Source organism: Lasioglossum baleicum, chromosome 8, assembly GCF_051020765.1.
Source record: "Lasioglossum baleicum chromosome 8, iyLasBale1, whole genome shotgun sequence".
NCBI classification, from domain to species: Eukaryota; Metazoa; Arthropoda; class Insecta; order Hymenoptera; family Halictidae; genus Lasioglossum; species Lasioglossum baleicum.
Genome location: NC_134936.1, coordinates 14,842,599 through 14,860,965, shown reverse-complemented (window position 1 = coordinate 14,860,965; position 18,367 = coordinate 14,842,599). Strand labels below are relative to the sequence as shown.

The window sequence follows — 18,367 nt, the reverse complement described above, 5'->3', positions numbered from 1 at the left end:
GAAACGGGGATGATTCTGGCAGTAGCATGCCGCCCTTCGTGCCGTGAACGTCGTGGAACGCGATCCCACCAAAAACTGGAAACCCACAGTACATGTATATCGTTCTCTCGAGTGGAATCTCGTCTTACCCAGTTTTAACCCTTGACAACGAACAACACATCCAAATAAGAAGAGAAGCCTCCAAGAACGGTTCACCGAAAGCGAGTACAGGTAAGAGAACATGATTTTTTTGGTCCTTTGAACCCAGCCGAGAACTCCGGAGGGAACGTTAACGTTGAAACGTGGTCTGAATGCATTACTGGGTAGACGTTAATTGCACATAGGGTTGCTCTAAAGGGTAATTAGACAGTGACGAAGCGCGGCGCGTGCTGTCGCTGCAATTTCCCCGAGAAATATAATGCATGTGCGCCATCCGTCTCGAATTCGAATCGCCGAGCGGGACATGCAACCCCGACACTCACCCCGTCGCACCCCAAACAACCCCATGGTTCTAGCAATGGGCGGGAATTTCTTTTTCGTTCGAATTTCCACGCGACACCGTCCACGCAACTTTCATTCCTGTGGACTAGCCACGACGGACATTGTTTCTCGTGTTCGCGAAAACCACGCTAAGTAAACAGCCCCCGGGCGCTCTCCCGTGGAACAACCCTCGCGGATTTCAACGGGATACGGTCCGCGAAATTATTCAACGTTTCTTTCGACGTTCCCGAGCGTTGAATGTTTCACGTGCGCGAGTTTCGCGCGTTGGAATAATAAGAAAGTTTTGCTTCGCGTTGCGGCCTGTTTTGCGGCCACGCTCGGTTAAAAACCACCGTTCTCCGACGACTTAATGAACCTCTTGCGCGAAATTATCCTGCCCGTTTTCGCGACTGTTGTCTCTTAATTTTTAATTATCGTATATCCTTTCAGTTTCACAATTAACCGAGACCCATTACGTCTCTCGAGAGAAGAAAGCATTACGCGAAACCTCCCAACCGAAAATGTAGGACGATATTTTATGTAAGCTTTAGTCTCCGCAGATCGATTACACTCGACAGGGAAAAAAATCATTAAGTCCGACGGTGATTATTAGAGTTGACGCGAGATCGGATCAGTTTTCTGAACCGTGTTTCGTCGTTCCCGGTTGTAGCGTGAGGTTTACGCTGACTTATCGGATGCCACTGTACAGCAGGGTGATAAATGACTCGGTTAATTCGCCTGCCGCTTCAATTTTTTCCCGTCTGTGTCCTAACGAGCGAGGTGTCAGGTGTTCCGACGCGAAACGAAAAACGAAAAACGAGGATCGGTATAGAAAGAAAGGGGGGAGGGGGTGCATATCCGACTGGTTTCGCGCGTCTCCCGCACAGTCAAACCCGCGCATCAATGGCCATTCAATGCCAGCCACCGAAATCCGAATTCACCGATATCTAGGTTAATAGCCGCTGCTTGAACAAGTGGCCCGGACTTATCTCACTCATTATTAATCACCCGGAATCCTGTGACATTGCTTCCCTTTTTTATTTAGCCGGATGAAGAACGAGCTTGATGATTGCACTAATTCTATCGTCGGAATCTGTTCGTTACATTATTAAATTAAATTCTTAAGGTGGTAGCCTCGTTACTGGAATTGCAAGGGTGCGGGATGCACCTTCTCATTACTCGATAGCGAATAACGAATAACGATACAAAGATGGCCGCAATCGCCCTGAAAAGTCCTGTTTTTACGTTTACGAGGCGTAAATTGCATTATTTCACAGCATGCAGCTCTCGCGGCTTTATGAAAGTAGCTGTATGCTTCCGAGTAATGCAAATTACGCCTCGTGAACGTAAAAAGAAAATAGAACTTTTGAGATCGTTCGCGACCTCGATTGATGTTTTATCTAGCGCGTTTCACTACTGAAAAATCCTATTTTTGTTTTTATATTCCCAATCCTGGAAAAACGAATCTACTCCCTTAAATCACCCCGATCAAAGTCTTAGCCGTGTCGCTATTTAACCCCCGCCATTGTTCCGACGAATTCTGAACAGAGACAAAGCCAGTCTTGTTTCAGCGGTATTGTCTGCTTTCTTTGATCGCATTAGAGGCTAATTATTCGGGGTGCACCTCCATTCGTGACCCTTTGTCACTTACGAATTATTCACGTATATTTTCGCACAGATTGAACCTTGAACACACATCGAATCTCCACCCGAGTTTTCTAACAATCAAATTAATCAATCGATGACCCAGTTCGGCTGACCTCTTAATGCAACATTTTCGTTATATTAAACTGCGGCACTCCTTGGAGGTCCGCGAGTACGTGTAGGCAGCGAATGCTTGTTGAAAACTGTTCCCAAGGCACGGTCGGAATCACACCCTCGCTTATTGGAAGTTTCAATCGATAATCGAAGTACGGGACATTTTTGTATACGCGATATATGACTATGCCAATATCAGAGTTCGCCGAATGGATGATATGTATATACCCCGTGTCTGTGTGTGTGCATGTATGTGTCTCCAGGAAATCCTGCTGGAATTATTTGAAGGGACGATAGAGCTCCGGGAGCGCGCTCACGGTTCTCTATAGAGAAGCTGATCCCGTGGATAAAAGACCGAGCAAAGGCTTGTAATTAATTGCGTATGGGAGCCAGAAATTATCAGCTATCTCGATGCACGACACCCTTACTAGCAAAGTGCCATTCACCCATTAAATTCCTCTATGGAGACCTGCTGCGAGCTCTCGGGTTCTCGCGCGAAAGCGACCCACGCTCCAAATTGAACGGCTGTTGGTCAAGAAAGGAAAATCGAAACCCTCTGGCGAGAGAAAACCAACAATTCTCTTCCTGCGAATCGATCCGGAAGAGCAGTAATCCCTGATCAAACACCGGTTCCTAGAAGAATAATGTAGTACCTCCATTACCGAGTGCATCGAATCGGATCCCGAGCAGATTCCGCTTTAATTAAAGGCGCAAACGTTCCAGTTAAAAGGTTCGTGCGCGTGCAACGGCGTGTGCGTTCGATTTTTAAACCAATGCACGGATAACCGATCCATTACGATCACTGGCAGAATTAAAACTGTCGGCGCGGCGCGGCGTCTTAGGGTGGATTTATAGTAGAGCAGCGAGGTGAGCTGTGCGGTGAAAAAAAAGAAAAACAAAGAAAATATATATGTACTTTTTCATTAGTATGTGTCGAAATGTTGTCGCGAATGCTGGTTTCTTTTCACCGCGCCGCTATCATCGATGCTCGCAGCTCCACTATAAATCCACCCTTACATGTGTTCAGTAGAAACAGACCGGACTGGTCAGACAACCTATGAAATTCTGTACTACGCAAGCCTCACTGCGTGGATTTCTTTTTGTTGATGACTCATCCGATAAACCAAGATAAAAGACGCATTATGATCGCCGCCAATACGGAATGGCGCCCAACGACAAAGGATACATTCCCTTTTATTCGTAGTCTGAGCGGAAGAGTTGTTGACGTCAGCCAGTTGTATTTTTCACTTGGTCAGCGTCGAATTGCCGCAGAACCGCGGGCACATTGTTGCCATCCACCGCGAAGAATAAGGACGAATTTGACGGCTCATCTGTGTGACACGGGTCACCGTTTATTTTCAACACGCGCGGGCTTTGTGCGAGACCCGCAAAGCTCCGTCGGCTTGTTGATGATAACGTCAAAGCAGTGCCGACGCGATCGCGATCTCCTGAAATACTTAATCACCCTGAACTGTCAATCTCCGGCGTACTTGAGCCTCGATCTACCAATTTTACAAAACAACGTCGCTTTACAATTTATTTCATTACGTCACCGTATCTAATTTATTAATCGAATGATTTACGACAACAGTAAACTCTTCGGCAACGCTGAAACATTTTGTCGCAACGAGACACGTAATCGATGAAACGAATCTTCCTGCATAAGGCTGGTGCTAAAACCTACGTGAAAAACATAAACATCACCCCAGTGTGCTGTACTTGTATCTCTCAACGAAAATCTCTTGGTCGACAAGCTAAATTTCCAACCCTCGTTTCCACAAGAGCGCGATCCATAAAATTAAAAGTATACATAAAGATAACAACTCATTGCGTGACGCGTCAAAAAACTTGGCCGATAAAGCTCGCGGGGAAGTGGAGCAGCAGCGACAAGTCGATCGGACCAGCAGAAATATCGCTGCCGAGATAGCAGGGAGAATTCTTTTGCCAGAGGAATATGGGAGAACGCGGATAGAGAAACGAACGCGCGAGGGGACGGATGGCCTGCATCCTGCGGCGTCGTTGCACGTTCTGTTTATTTTTAGCCTGCCCCGGAAATGTTGTAGCGTGCGTGCACAGGTCGAACGAACGCTTGGAACTCCGTTAGAAAAACGCCGATGCGTTGGAACTAGGCTTAATCAAAGGGGTATTCCTCCGGGATAAAAATAATGCACGATCATGACTTTTGTCATCTCGATGTTTTCGTGTCTCTGAAAGGGGAAACGATCGGATGATTCTCACCGACGCGACGCGGTACGATGATCCACGGCTTTATTTCTGGCACAAAAGCCGCCGAGGGTCGTGTGCTTGTCCCTCGAAACGAAGGTGTGGCGGGGAGGGGTGGCGCAACGTGACAGGGCGATCATTCTTCATTCCCCCCAACACTCGGCGACCCCTGTCCGCCATTTTTCGCGCGCCAGGCGCTTCGTCGTTGCCGTGAGCGGCGGAAAGAAAGGCAAACAGGGTACGGTTACCGCTAATTACTCGACTTCTCACCGCGGAATCGCCAGTTGAACGATCGCCACTCTATTTACACAGCTTCATTGATTCGCTCGAGGGGAACCCGCGACCAGCTATTGAAACACTGCGGTTTTTGCGATTGGTGGCCCGTATTTTCACATCCCCAATATGCACCGGAACTACGACTCGAGATATTCAATCGATCGGTTCGAAGGATAAATGATCAATTGTCGCGGAATTTCGCGCTGCGGATCGACCCGAAGTCGACGGAATTAATTGATGAACGTCGACGATACGCGTCAACGATCGACGAATCGCGGACACGCGACTCTCAATTAAACCTGCCACTTATCGCGCGTCGATGGAGCCGCGGAAAATTGATTTCGGAGGCGCACAGGGATCCCGGAGAACCGTGAAGTGTCAAGTAGTAACACCAGCTAGCGGTCAGACAGTGCAGGAAATTCCGGACAGGACAGAATCTGCTGTGAACCTGCGGTTTTGTCAAGTGACAGCGCAAGAAATTGCGAACCAGGGGAGTGTATCGAATGAAATATTATTCGCAAAGCTCTTTTGTTCGAAGCATTTCCGTTTTAAATTGAAAAAAAACATTTGATGTTGAATTGATTTAAATGTGTCAGCGCTCTGTAGCACGGTGTATAATATTGTGATACATATATCGCCGGGACGTATTAATATTTTTGTTTTAGAATATCCGAGCTGATTAAAGGGATTATAACCAAACTGCATTGGAATGGATTTCATTTGTAACACATTCTCGTATCGATAATAAACTAGATATCGTTTCTGAGCGGTATTTATGTTCGAAATTGCTTCGCTTGTTTGTTTATTCTGCTCGAGCTTTCAGATGCAGATGATCCGGCGTGATTATACCACGCCACGTGCAGCACTGCGACGCCTTAATGGGACGGATCAACGGGAAAGTTTAAAAAAAATGCGTCGTTCGGGCGGATTAGCCTGTCGATACGACATGTTCCCGACGTTCATTTCAGTTATTTGTAGGTCAATCGAAGATTCAGCCAGGTTTGCTCTGATTCACGTTCGATGTGCAAGAATAATCGCGGGGCCACTGTTATCGAAATAGAATTGTTCGGAAACTTATTACAAGGTTCGCCAACGCGTAAACTTCTATGTGATCGATTTTAAGCGAACTGGCCATTCGCGCTTGTCGATCATCTCTGTATCTTCATTTAAAAACCGAGCGATTAAATAAATGCTTACAATTGTGGAAATTCTGAGGAGTTCCTAGTGTCTGATCACACCTGCTCGTTTTCTACAATACATTGCGCAACTACGTGAACTCGATTCCGCTGAAGAATGTAATTCGTTTGTACGTCTGACCAAGAACGTCTCATTCTACTTACACTAAGAAACTGTCCGGCGGCGTGGCGCACCGCTTCCATTCCATTCCAATTTATAGTGGAGCAGCGAGGTGAGCTGTGCGGTGAAAAAAAAAGAAAAACAAAGAAAATACATATGTACTTTTTCATTAGTATGTGTCGAAATGTTGTCACGAATGTTGGTTTCTTTTCACCGCGCCGCTATCATCGATGCTCGCAGCTCCACTATAAATCCAGCCTTAAAGAAATTTAAAAAGACGACTACTACTCACGGCAACGCACACCCTACGAAACTAAAACAATTCTACTGTACTAAGAAGTCTACTTTAATTAACTGATTACCTTGAGGCCCTAGACTTTCCTTGGCAAGTTGCATCGGGGCTAACTAGCCCGGCGCATTCTACCCAGATTGTATGCTCGTATCGGTGCGATATAGCGGCAGCGTACAATTGAATTTGGACAATGCTAGCTGTAAATGTAATCAATGATCGCAATGGGAGCACCGTCACGACCAACGTTTACCAGAATTCCATTGAGCCGTGGTTCCGGGCAACGACCTGTGCCTCGGGTCAGGAATTTCAGCTTGGAACTATTACACCTTTATGGCGAGCACTAAATAACGTTAACGGGCGGATCCTAAGATCTTTGGAGGAGTCCCTCGGTCCATAGGCGCTGCGAATCGTCGTCTTCGATGTTTGCGAAAGAAGTTTCACATCGCAGTTCTCGCTCGATCGTTCGGAACGAGCCCACGCGGGAACACGGGCCGGAAGGAAAAGTTCACCGGAACGATAATGAGGGACCATTGCTAGGCAATCCGCAGGCCGTGCGAATTCTTCCCGACCCGATTGCCGCCGTGAGGAACATTTTTTTGTGGCCGTACTCGTCCGCTGGAATTGCAAATGGCTCCAATTGAATCGAATTGTAAAAATACCGCGCGCCAGCGGAAAACGCCGGCAACGGGGATGGTCCTTATCGAAACTTTCCAGCCCGTCGCGTCACCGCGAAATTCCGTCGACGGAATTCGGATGTCGCTTGTTAAACCGTCGACGAGCGTTTCGCCGCGAGCGTTTCGTTTAATTCGTCTTCGCGGACCCTGTTTTATTATTTGACGAAACCTCGTGGAAATAAAAAAAGCTTGTTTGTCCATTTTCCTCGAGCGCCGTTCCCTTTGAAAATAATCCGATACTCGTCTTTGAGACCGGCCAACACCCGTGTTCAACTGCGAGGAATGTTTCATATTTATGCGTATTCAAAGAGCCGGCTCGCGTTCTCTCTCTCTCTCTCTCGTTTTTCCGAGACGGTACTTTCTCTCGCCTTCGAGGAAAAAACGAGATATTATATTTTTTGAGAATTCTGCGAACGCTTCGGGAAGGTCCCTGTTATCCGTCAAGAAACGTCGAGGCTAATTTAAATAATGTCTCCGGAAACGGGACATCGGAATGGAACATTCTTTGTGCTCGGTGCACCTTAAAGATGCATCTTTACGAACTCAATAATCGTAAATTGTGTTAATGATCGATACATTCCGCATGACACAAATTATTCGGCAATATTCTAGCACATTATCTCGACCCAGTATCACCCCTCGAAAGCTCTAATTAGCTAGAATGCGTCCGCAACGTGCTACTATTTTATCAGCTGTCGGAGTCTGAAAGCTATCATTCGAATCGGTGCATCGTTTCTGGGAACGTGGCTCTTGAAAGTGAAGCATTTAGGCGAGCACACCTGTCGAACGTCGAGCTATATACGGCTGGTAATGTAGAAATTGAAGCTTAGGAATTGGTGATGTAATTCGTGGAGTAGCAGCAAAACGAAGCTTGATCAGGGACAAATTGCTTGAATGGAAAGCTGGCGTGTCTGGTAGGGAGGCACGTTTACACGGGGTTGGCCAGAAATACGCGTTATAATTATTTAATTTGCGGTACGCGAAGCACCTCGCGGCTACGTCCTGGTTTCGAATCCGTAACGGAGGCTCTGGGGTATTGTTAATTGTGCCCGGGTAATTTTCAAGCGAAACACGAATCGCACGGATTATGCATCGGAGCATTCCGGGAAGCCAGCAAAGTGCACGGGATTATTGAACGGGCCTGGACCACTCGAAATCACGCCGGAGACCGATTCTCCGCCGTCTCCGCGGTGCGGCGGCACAAAAGCGAATTAATAAACGATAAATAATACAACGCGGCTAGTTCGAATAATGGCAATTAAATCCGGCAGCAACAATTCCGGCACACGCTCGTTCCCCGGCGGGTTTACGCATGAATAATTGCAACCACCGAACGGATTAAAAAGCTCGCGGAAACAGGACGCGGGGATAAGGGGAACAGGAACATCGGCTACGCGCTTTGTTCACGTTTCAAGGGCGGAAACTCATGTACCAGATAAGAGATCAATTTTTCCAAAATGATTTAATTCGCTGGCGCTAGTTTCAAAGCACACAGCAATAGAGTTCTAGCTTCCAATAACACGTGTATACTTTAATCTGCGATAGTTTCGATAATATACACTTTTTTTAAGTCAATCAAAATTTTATTTGGTACTTCAATATTATGGAGGAATGTAATAAAAAAATTTCATGAAAATTGTATATTTTTCTGTGAACAAAAATTTGAATAACGTGACAAAACAGCTTGAAGATTTTAAACGAATTGGTGGTGCAGTTCCGCGCGAATAAAAATTCCAAAAGATCGCCTAATTTCCAGCGTGTAATTTCGTTATACATATTATGCGTTCGAAATTACGAGCCGCTCGAGAAATTCCGCGGAATCATTTCCGTATCGGGGTCAACGAGATGCTCAATTTAGGGCGCGAAGTTAACCGACCATGAACCCATGCGTTTGGTAAACGATTCAATTTTCAGGTCCGGTAAATACAAGAGAAACATGCGGCCCCGATGAACATAAGGAAAGATGGTGGACAAAGGTGAATTGGAGAAGACACCGTCGCCGGTGAACATCAACGAGGCGATCGAAGCGGAGGTGTTGACTCGAAAGACTGCTAGAAGTGAGTATCTCGTGCACTTCCCTAGCTTTAATCTTTAACCGTCCACGAAACCTCAGCTTATTCCCGGTGAAGTCGAACAGCACGAAAAAGTTTCTATACGAGCCGGAAATTCTATATTATTTACGGTAGAAGAGAAATCCCTCAATTACCGGGACGTATGGAAAACATAAAAATCTCTCGACAGAGCATGCAGATTTCCCGATGGTACAAATCTTTAGAAAAATACGCGCTGGAAAACCGTGCTCCGTTCGGGAAGCCATCTTCTATTTTAATGCTTATCCATTTGGTGGCGCAAGATGTTCCTGAACCAACCATCTGTTTCATGAAATAATAATAGACTGCGGGTTTCGTGCATTTATAGCAAGAACAGGTGGGGAACATTTGAAACAGGAAACAAGTAAACGGGTTCAAGCATGTCGATATATTGTTAAGTGTGTGCAAAAGTTTTCAACTGTTTCATTCACGTTGCCACCTACAGTAGCCAATTGAGTAAATCGCGGAAATAAAATTACGAGATGGCATAATCGCTGGGATCGCTTCTCCTGACCGAGGCTCTTTTCTCTTTGGCAGTACTTAAGAACGATCTCCTGCTGCACGAGGCTACGATAAAAAACGAGGCGGACACGGTTCGCAAAGTGCTCAAAGAGACGGTCGACGTCGACTCCAGGAACAACGTAAGTTGGAAAAAAAGCACGTAAACTAACGGGTCGGGCCGATGAACCTTCTCCACGTGTCTGCACAATCGAACAAGTTCCCTGAAACTAATCGCGAAGAGCATCGTGACAGGAAGATTGCAGAATTTTTGCGATTTGAAAAGTATCCTATGAAGGCAAACAGGAAGCGGAGCCACTAGAAAATGGAATCTTTCACTTGACGCCACTTCGTTAACCTCTGTACAGGGAACGCGTTACACGGTTCGGGGCGCGAGATAACGCGCGGTCCACCGATGGAAATAGCGGTGCGTTTGTCTGACTAAAAACGGGACGTTTCACTCGATGTCACGGCTGCTAAATCGTTCGGCATTTTGCTTTTAACAGGACCTTTGTCGGACTGAAAGCGGAACGGGAAATACGCTGAGCAAGCGCGCGGAACTTTGTCGTAAACTCTCGAACGTGTATCTTCGGCTCGATAAAAGTGGGGATATTTTAACTGCGAAATTTTTCATCGGCCGCTACGCTGATAAAACCACCAGGCTCTGCTAACGCGACTGTCTTCGAGCTTTTAAGCTGCAGGATGTTAAATTCCGCCGCAACGCTGTAACCTCGTGTAATTCCCGTCTGATCGTACACGGAACGTTCTACTTACGGTTTAACCAGAGTTACGAAGTTTTTGCCGGTGCAAATCCGGCTGCCAGATATTGTGGCTGATCACAGTTGGGATATTCCACTGCGAAGTTGAATCCGGCATCGATAGATTATGGCGGATATAATTCCTCCAAGCTCCATCCCTAATTGTAACAGACTACTTCAAGACTACGAAGCTCCGTGTGTACCTTTGAGCTTGTAACTTGCTAGATGTTCAACTCACGGCATTAGCCGAACCCCCGCGCCGCGCCGGAACACTTTAACCTCGTGTAACTCTCATCCGATCGTACACGGAACGTTCTACTTACGGTGCAACCGAAGTTACAAAGTTTTTGCCAGTACAGAATTCAGCGGTGTTTCGCCGCGTCTGCCAAGATATCGTACGATGCATAATTCCAACGGGCTGAATCTTTTGTCCGATACAATGCAGGATATTCCACTTACAGTCTCATTACGCCCGAGGAAGTTTGAATACCTTGTGTAACAGTCTCGTTCGTCTGACTACAGCTAGAATATTCCACTTACCAAGCTCGCGGCCGACGTTACGACCTTCTAATTTTTCCGGGGAACCTTCTTTATCTGACTAAACGCGGAATATTCCACTCGGCGAGCACGCTCGCAGCTGCTGAAACTTTAACGTCTTTTAGAACGCGCCAGCTTTCCGCCGACTAAAGCGAGGCTGTGTTCTACTGGAACTCAACTATAATTCTTACTCGCCGCTACGCCCGACCACAGACGGAATAATTCACTCGAGACTTCGCGATTCTTCATCCGAACCGAAACTACGCTAATCAAGTGGCTCTGTGACAAAGAAGCGCGGAAATGTGCGCATACACTACTGTGCAAAAGAAAGAAGCACCCGGCCATGTTTAATATAAAAGCGTAAAAAATAAAATAAGAATACAGCAACTTTTGAAAAAGGATTCCGCTGTTTAATTGAATAGTTCTGAAAATACAATATTATGTATTATTTCGGATTATCTAATATTTTAAATGCAATAACTTAAACAATAAAGATATTGTTTGTCATTATATCTTATAATTATACTGGACGCTTCTTTCCTTTTCACAGTATGTACAATAATTTCTAGAATTGAAGATATCAATCTTGAAATCCACGGTAGAACCAGTTCTAAAAGTGGAGACATAAGTAAATACACGTGATCCGACCTGGCCCGGCCCGTACGTTCGTTATTTTGCGCAACGCAAAGTTGCCGTAACCGTAAATGATTTGTTCAGTATGGTCGAGCGCCGATCCATTGGGCCGCGTCCAGGGGAAACACGGAGATCATTGAAATGTTGATACAGGCGAAATGCGACATCGAGGCCAGAGACAGGGTAATATTTCTCTGATTTATTTTCAATAAAATCGCTCGAGCGGAACGCCATTCGCAGAGCACACAAAAGAGATAACTCATTCGTAACGCATTACCGAGAGAATACGCGATACTCGGGAAATGTTTCGACATTCGCGGCATTCACTGTTTACGGAGACATTGTTTCGCAACTGCTATCTTGCTGGTGGACTTGTACGAATTATGTAACATGATACGTATTAATTCAGAATCATTTGCGTACTAGAGTAGAAAGTATATTTGAGAAATAACTTTCATGCGCGCTCTCGAAGAATGCTAATAAGATCTCGCTGACGGTTTGCACGAATTAGACGTGTCGTAATTAAATTCTGTCCGTAATATTTGAAGTTTGGTATGCGGCCGTTGCACATGGCGGCTTGGTACGGGCACCGAGACGCCGTCAAGATGTTAATCAACGCCGGGGCGAATGTATCTGCTGTCAACAAGGTATTCCTCTTAATTGCGGAAGCAAATATTCATAACTTTCTCCCGATTCTCAGCATGTTGAAAGAGGAGAGAGAGAGAGAGAGGCCACGGTACTCGAGCAGCCTCTTCTGCTTCATAAGAATCTCGTGCACCTGGGTCCGTGGTAGGATCGAAGTCAATCGCAGAACAAACGCGGAGAATCATAAACTCGAGTCACGAGCTTTCTTGGGATCGTCCGCCGCGATAAAAACGAACTTGAAACGTGCTCTCCACCTGGCAGCACGTCTTTCATCGGAATTGTAACTCGACAAAATTTCCAATTTCATCGCTAAGTCTCTCGAGAATAACGTTGAAAAATTTCACGACTCGTGGAAAGTTCGCCAATTAAAGATTGGCAAAACGAATGTCTGAGCATCGGGAGAAACTTTAAAAGACCCTGGTGTAGTCGTCCGAAGAATTGACGTGTTTTTCTATAAATTGAAAAATTGAAGATTTGATTAGGTACTGAAAAATAAATTCTTAAAGATCAGTTTCTCCGGAGCAACTTACATCGGGCTCCTGTCTTAATGCAATTTCCGAGAGCAGGACCAGAAAGGATCTGCGTGACACGGGATCCATAATGCACTCTGTTTGCCGCAGAAACAATACACCCTTTTAATGTGCGCCGCCCGAGGCACCAACGTTGACGTCGTCGAATACCTCGCAGAAACTGTCGAGTCGCTGAACGGTGCTGCAACCGATTGCACCGGCGCGACTGCACTTCATCATGCAGCTAGTGACGGTCATCCAACTGTGATCACTGCGCTCTCGAAAATATCTAGGATCGAACTGAACGCCACCGACAAGGTACACCAGAATTTTGTTAATTTTCAAGGATCTCTCGCCGCTCTATCAGAGACGCTATCGATTAATATTTCCCGGGGGAATCGTCGTAATTCGCGAACCGCGTGTCGCGTGACACGATGCGCAAGGATATCCGGAATTTAGTGGGCAACAAAAACAAATTGGAAAAGAAAAATTCCAGCGTCGCAGCCATTTATTCTGGGCGGACAGCATTTCCTACGAGCGCTAAGCTCAGTTACGCTGCCGAGAACTGGCCAGCGATAATGTCGCAGCGAGCGTTTCAAAGGATTTACAATTTCCAGGGCAAGGAGAAAGAGTTCCACAGCATAAATTCCGCCAAATTGCATACACGTACTCCGCGTGATCCCTTTTTTTTATATACGCCCGGGTATTTCTTTCGCCTCGGAAAAGCCGGCTGCACTTTATTCATGAAGGAGCCGCTCCATCGAGCTAAGCATTCATCTACAATCCAGGATCAACTTCCTGCCGTGACGCAGACGCTCCCAGCCCGTGGAACCATTGTCGAAAGCATGAATATCTAGTTCAGAATACGTAGAATCTTGCTCACACCGCACAAGTTGTAATTTCATTATCTTTTCAAAGAAAAATTGATTGTTTGTGTCTGTTGTACACATCAAGGCAGAACGGTTGTGACTCGAAATTGTGTAACTTGATGGCTTCGTAGCCGGATGATCAAGCATTCGAAATGAGAGAGAAAGAGAGAGAGAGAGGGAGACTACCACAGAACCGGGAATTTGTGTTGGCCCGGGGAGTTCTCGGTTTCAAATATTTACAGGCTGTGCCGGGGATTAACAGACTGCGAAAATCGCGCGGGTACGACGAGTCGTAGTGAAAACTTTTCCGCCCACGCTCTTTATTCAACTTGAAATTCATTGAAATTCGCGTGCGAATCTCTCTCCCGGAGGTTATCGAGCGCGAAATCAATTTTCCAGGAAAAAGAGAACGTCGTCGCGTCAGTGGATTAAAATGTTAAAGAAGCAAGTTTCTTGCGTCTCCTCCCCAAGGGAGAAGCATCTGTAATCAAAATCTTTTTCTCGCGAAAACCGGGAGAGCAATTTCGCGTTGGTATTGAGGGCCGGGATATCCTAGCACATTAATCTGTTTCTAATTGCCGCGAACATGCAAATACATCCGCACTCCTGTGGATGTAACGGCAAGAAACTTCAATTTATGCGGAAACTGGTCCATGCTGTTTCCTCTCGATTCAGATACCGGCGAAACTAGGTCTCCGGCATTAGCTATATTGCCTTCTTATCGCGAAGACAAGTGAAATCCCCGAAGGAGAGAGCGCGGGCTGTAGCTGCGCGAATCTAACTGCAGTCCTCTCGGGGAATTTTATGGAACTGGTGCCGTTACGACGCCGCTTCCGGCTCTTCACTCGCAGTCACAGAATATTTGCGTCTCGTCGATGTACCGTAATCTCTCTAACCCACATACAACCCGATTTCTGCTCGTGCGAACTTGGAACTCATCCTTGATAACGATCCTTTCGCGCTAAAAGACCGCTTAACGCTACCGGGCGCGTCGAAACGACGCGACGCGACGGATTTCAGACTCTTCGTTTCACAGTTAGATTTTCACGAATGTTGAACGCCGGTACGTTCACCACGGACAGCTTATGTTAGTTAATTAGGGTTAGAGGGAAAGCAGTGTTCGAATGGAATACAGATGATGGACACTGTCTGTGGATTTCGCGCTGAGTTTTAGAAAGGACAGTCACCCATGCACTATGCTTGTGAGAAAGAAAACATGGCGGCAGTCGAGGTCCTGATAGGATTAAGCGCGAACGTCGATGCTCAGGATTGTGAAGGGAACACGCCTCTTCACGTGGCCACGAAGACGAGACACACCGCCATCGCTCAATTACTATTAAGAGCTGGAGCTGACACCGAGATTACGGATCAAGTAAGTCGATACTCGGCTCCCTTTCTGCATTCGATACTGCTAGAAAATCTCAACTTCGGTGCGTTTTAAGTGGCGCAGTTTCTGTTTCGAGCAAAGAAATCGGAGTGCTTTACGTCTAGCGTGCACGATCAGGTTTCGAAAATAATGGGCAACTCATTAGCGCAGCTATTGAGATCGGCTGAATTCTCTATTTGCCAGGTGGGTTTTACTCCGCTCCACGTCGCAGCCAGTCAAGGCTGCAAAGGGATATTAGACTCGATGATTCAACACGGCGCGGCTCTCAACAAACAGTGCAAGGTACCGCGGCGTTCAATTGACATGCATGTTAAGTGGAATCGAATAACGATACGTTGTCTTTGTTAATTAAATTGCAGTACGGGAACACGCCGCTACACCTGGCCTGTCAGAACAACAAAGTCGAAACGGTCGAGATATTACTTAGTAAAGGCATCGACCTGAACTGCTTAAACTTGGTGCGTGTTCATTGACGAACTAGCCGGGCGGACACTGTTCGTTAAATCGATCCACTCGTAACGGAGTGAACTAATAGATTCCAGTTAACTGTTCCAGAGGCTACAATCACCTATCCACATCGCTGCCGAGATGGGTCACACAGACATATGCGAGCTGTTGCTTGCGGCAGGTGCGAATATCGAGCAGAGGGAACAGGTGAATTGCATACCCTCTCTGTACCTTTTTAAAATTATCGATAAGAACCCAAACCCTATCGAATCCATCAAAATTCAAAGACAATTACATCATTATACAGGATGAGTCGGAAGAAACAGGACACCTGAATATCTTTGTTGGATTTAATGGGCCTACCCCATTAAGATGGTCAAAACTGCCCCTAGAACTTTTTCAATGGCTATCGAACTATTCGAAAGCTGACCAAGAAAACCCTTCCGACTAAAATTTCAGCCCTCCAGTTTGCCCTCGAGGGTAGTTACAGGGTAAATTAGATTTTGCGCTTTTCCGTGCATTTCCCGGTCTCTGATGCGTTCTAAAATTTTTTTGTTGCGAACTTGTGCTCGTAAAAAATGAAAACAATCTGTATATTTTCCTGGTTGACACGAAGCCAGCTCGTCGGCCAGATATTTTATAGTTCTTAGCAATTAGTTACTGATTAGAGCGTCCTCTGGACACCTGTCAGTTGAAGAATTCTACTGCCTCGAATCCTTCCACTACCTTCGTTGAACCGTTACAGGATCCTCCTCTTCCTCGGAGGAACTAGATTAAACGCAATCAAAGTAGGCGTCTCTTTGTCCCGGATATGTTAACCTTAGTTCGACACGGTATCCCGACTAAATAGCTAACACGGTCCGGCCAAAGGTTTCGAGCAAAGTTTGCCCAAGTGGGCGTGTCCAGTCTTTGCTTAGATCGCCGTCGATTCGGCACAACGCGACGCGACGAGCAGCGACTATCCCCCATGGGAACGTTCCCAGAGCTTTGTAAACGACATTAAACACAAAGTTATCCGGATGTTCGTAGAGCGGCAGGACGCCGTTGTACATCGCGGCGAGGGGCAGCTTCACGGCCATCGTCGACATGATTATTAAAACCGCCAGGCTCGACTATCCCGCGCCGGTAGGTGGCTCAAGCTCGTCTATAATGGATCATTGAACTTAGGGGCCAAAACCGTGCTGCTTCCTAAATAGCAACCGCAACGATTATCCTTCCTATGTAGTAGAACACCGTAACAGTTTCGAGAAGCACTTTATCAAGCACGTAATGGCCCCAGAATGTCGCGGATCCGAGTGATCGTATCGTTTTGCAGGAAGCCTCGACGTCCGACAGAGAAATCCGCGATCTAACTCCAGCTAGAAGAAGATGGCGCGAAGAATCCAGAGGCGGTAGCATCTCTAGCAACAACTGCGGCTTCTCGGAACACACTCGATCCGTTCTTTGGAAACTAGCGTACAAACACCTGGGTCCTGAAGACTGGAAGAAACTGGCGCTTCATTGGGCCTTCACGCAGGAACAGATCGTCGCGATCGAGCACCAGTACACTGGTAAACAATCATGATTCTATGTTTTCTACGACAGTGATCGTGGCTCTTTCTCGAGGAACAGTAAAATTAATCCTAAGTTATCGAGGTGCAAAATTTACGAAACACTTGCGATAAAAATAGTTGTCGGAAAAATGTGAAGAGCGTCGTCGATTAGAAAGCTTTTTGCACCTCGATGATCCACCCTTAAACCAAGGACAGCCTCATGAAAAGGACGATAAAGCTCCTCTCACAGGTTCTTCGAGTTATAAGGAACACGGCTTCCGGATGCTGACGATCTGGGCGTCAGGATTGAGCCCCGAGATCTCTATTGGAGTGGAGCTGTGCGATGCTTTGATCGCCGTAGACAAGAGGGCTGCTGCTGGTACGTATCTTCTCAGAAAACTAGTGCGATCGCTAGACTGTGGATCTCGTGTATTTACAGCTTTCCTGTATCTGCAGTCTAATCATTATAAAACAACAAAGGCAGTAGTAACTAGTAGGAACCTGTGGTTACAGAGTCCGTTCGTAAGAATTTGGAGCAAGAGAAAGAGGGCAAGACGAAGTCTAACAAGCAGCGATGTCACAAATGTTCCATCACCTAATTCTACCGATCGCATCATTTCAAACGATTCGCGAGAACGAATTATAGTCGTCGACGAATCCCGACGGTGATCATCGCGTTTGCCACATATCTGTATAGTTGCCGAACTTTTTTACGGTGTGACGATTCTATATAGTATTATATATAAAGACGCGCAGTTCATAGCGAAATCTATTGTATAGTCCAATAAAAGAAGAACGAGAGAAACCGAAGAATCAACGAAACGTGTTGTTCGAGTCAACGAATCGCTTTCGAACAGTGTAAACCTAAACAAAGTTTACAGCCTCGAGGTTTTACGTAGATTAAGCCAGAAACGTTGCAATGAGAAGGTTTGTAAAATTTTTTTGGCGAGACGAGATTGCTCTGGCGGGTCCCGAAGAATGTATTCGTTTCGCCTTCGTGTTAATCGATCGACGAACACGCGCGTGCTACAAAAAGCGAACCGTCCTGCGTTGTTTTATTCTCTCGGATTGACGATCGCGTATACGCGGAAGAGTCTGTTCGAGTCTGTTCCATCGGATCCGGACTCGTAGAACGCGTAGAATACGTACCTTGGGGCGAGGGCTCAGCTTGCAGGGCTTTAGATGTGATAAAACGAGTAGATTTATTTCGTATCGTGCGAAACAGTTGCGCAATTCGAGGAAGACAATCTCTACATATCCAGAAAAAGTGTACAATTCAATAAAGATGTAACTGAAATATCCGCAGAGAATTTATCACCGAACTATCAAAAAGTTACACTTACCTCGCTATAGACCTCTCCATCATCATCAAAGGTAACAATATCAAGGGATGCTAGGAAAGGTCTCAAGATTAGGTGGGTTTTCACAAACCTACGCACATCGAGTTTTATTAAAATGTGAATGTTTATTAATCCGTACGGAAT

The 18,367-nt window shown here is 46.1% G+C and overlaps 1 protein-coding gene across 4 annotated transcripts; it reads left to right on the top strand.

Annotated features, from left to right (window-relative positions):
• The first annotated feature begins 19 nt into the window (after positions 1 to 19).
• LOC143211353 (uncharacterized) lies at positions 20 to 18,184 on the top strand. 4 transcript variants are annotated; one of them, XM_076428936.1, is made up of 14 exons: positions 20 to 210; positions 8,893 to 9,035; positions 9,606 to 9,709; positions 11,579 to 11,677; positions 12,043 to 12,141; positions 12,760 to 12,966; positions 14,692 to 14,889; positions 15,088 to 15,186; positions 15,264 to 15,362; positions 15,460 to 15,558; positions 16,381 to 16,476; positions 16,667 to 16,901; positions 17,134 to 17,262; positions 17,323 to 18,184. In XM_076428936.1, exons 2-14 carry the CDS (start codon positions 8,942 to 8,944, stop codon positions 17,550 to 17,552), a joined length of 1,788 nt encoding a protein of 595 aa, XP_076285051.1. In that variant the 5' UTR covers positions 20 to 210; positions 8,893 to 8,941; the 3' UTR covers positions 17,553 to 18,184. The 4 variants fall into 4 exon arrangements, with proteins under 4 accessions (XP_076285051.1, XP_076285049.1, XP_076285053.1 ...); XM_076428934.1 differs by having other exon boundaries at positions 17,122 to 17,262; XM_076428938.1 differs by having other exon boundaries at positions 22 to 210; positions 17,397 to 18,184.
• Positions 18,185 to 18,367: the final 183 nt, after the last annotated feature.

Excerpts from the sequence above, each read along its gene's own strand:
- LOC143211353 (XM_076428934.1), top strand. The coding sequence starts at position 8,942 with ATGGTGGACAAAGGTGAATTGGAGAAGACACCGTCGCCGGTGAACATC. Across the intron at positions 12,967-14,691 it reads AACTGAACGCCACCGACAAG|AAAGGACAGTCACCCATGCA; the intron begins GTACACCAGAAT and ends GCTGAGTTTTAG. Across the intron at positions 14,890-15,087 it reads ACACCGAGATTACGGATCAA|GTGGGTTTTACTCCGCTCCA; the intron begins GTAAGTCGATAC and ends TCTATTTGCCAG.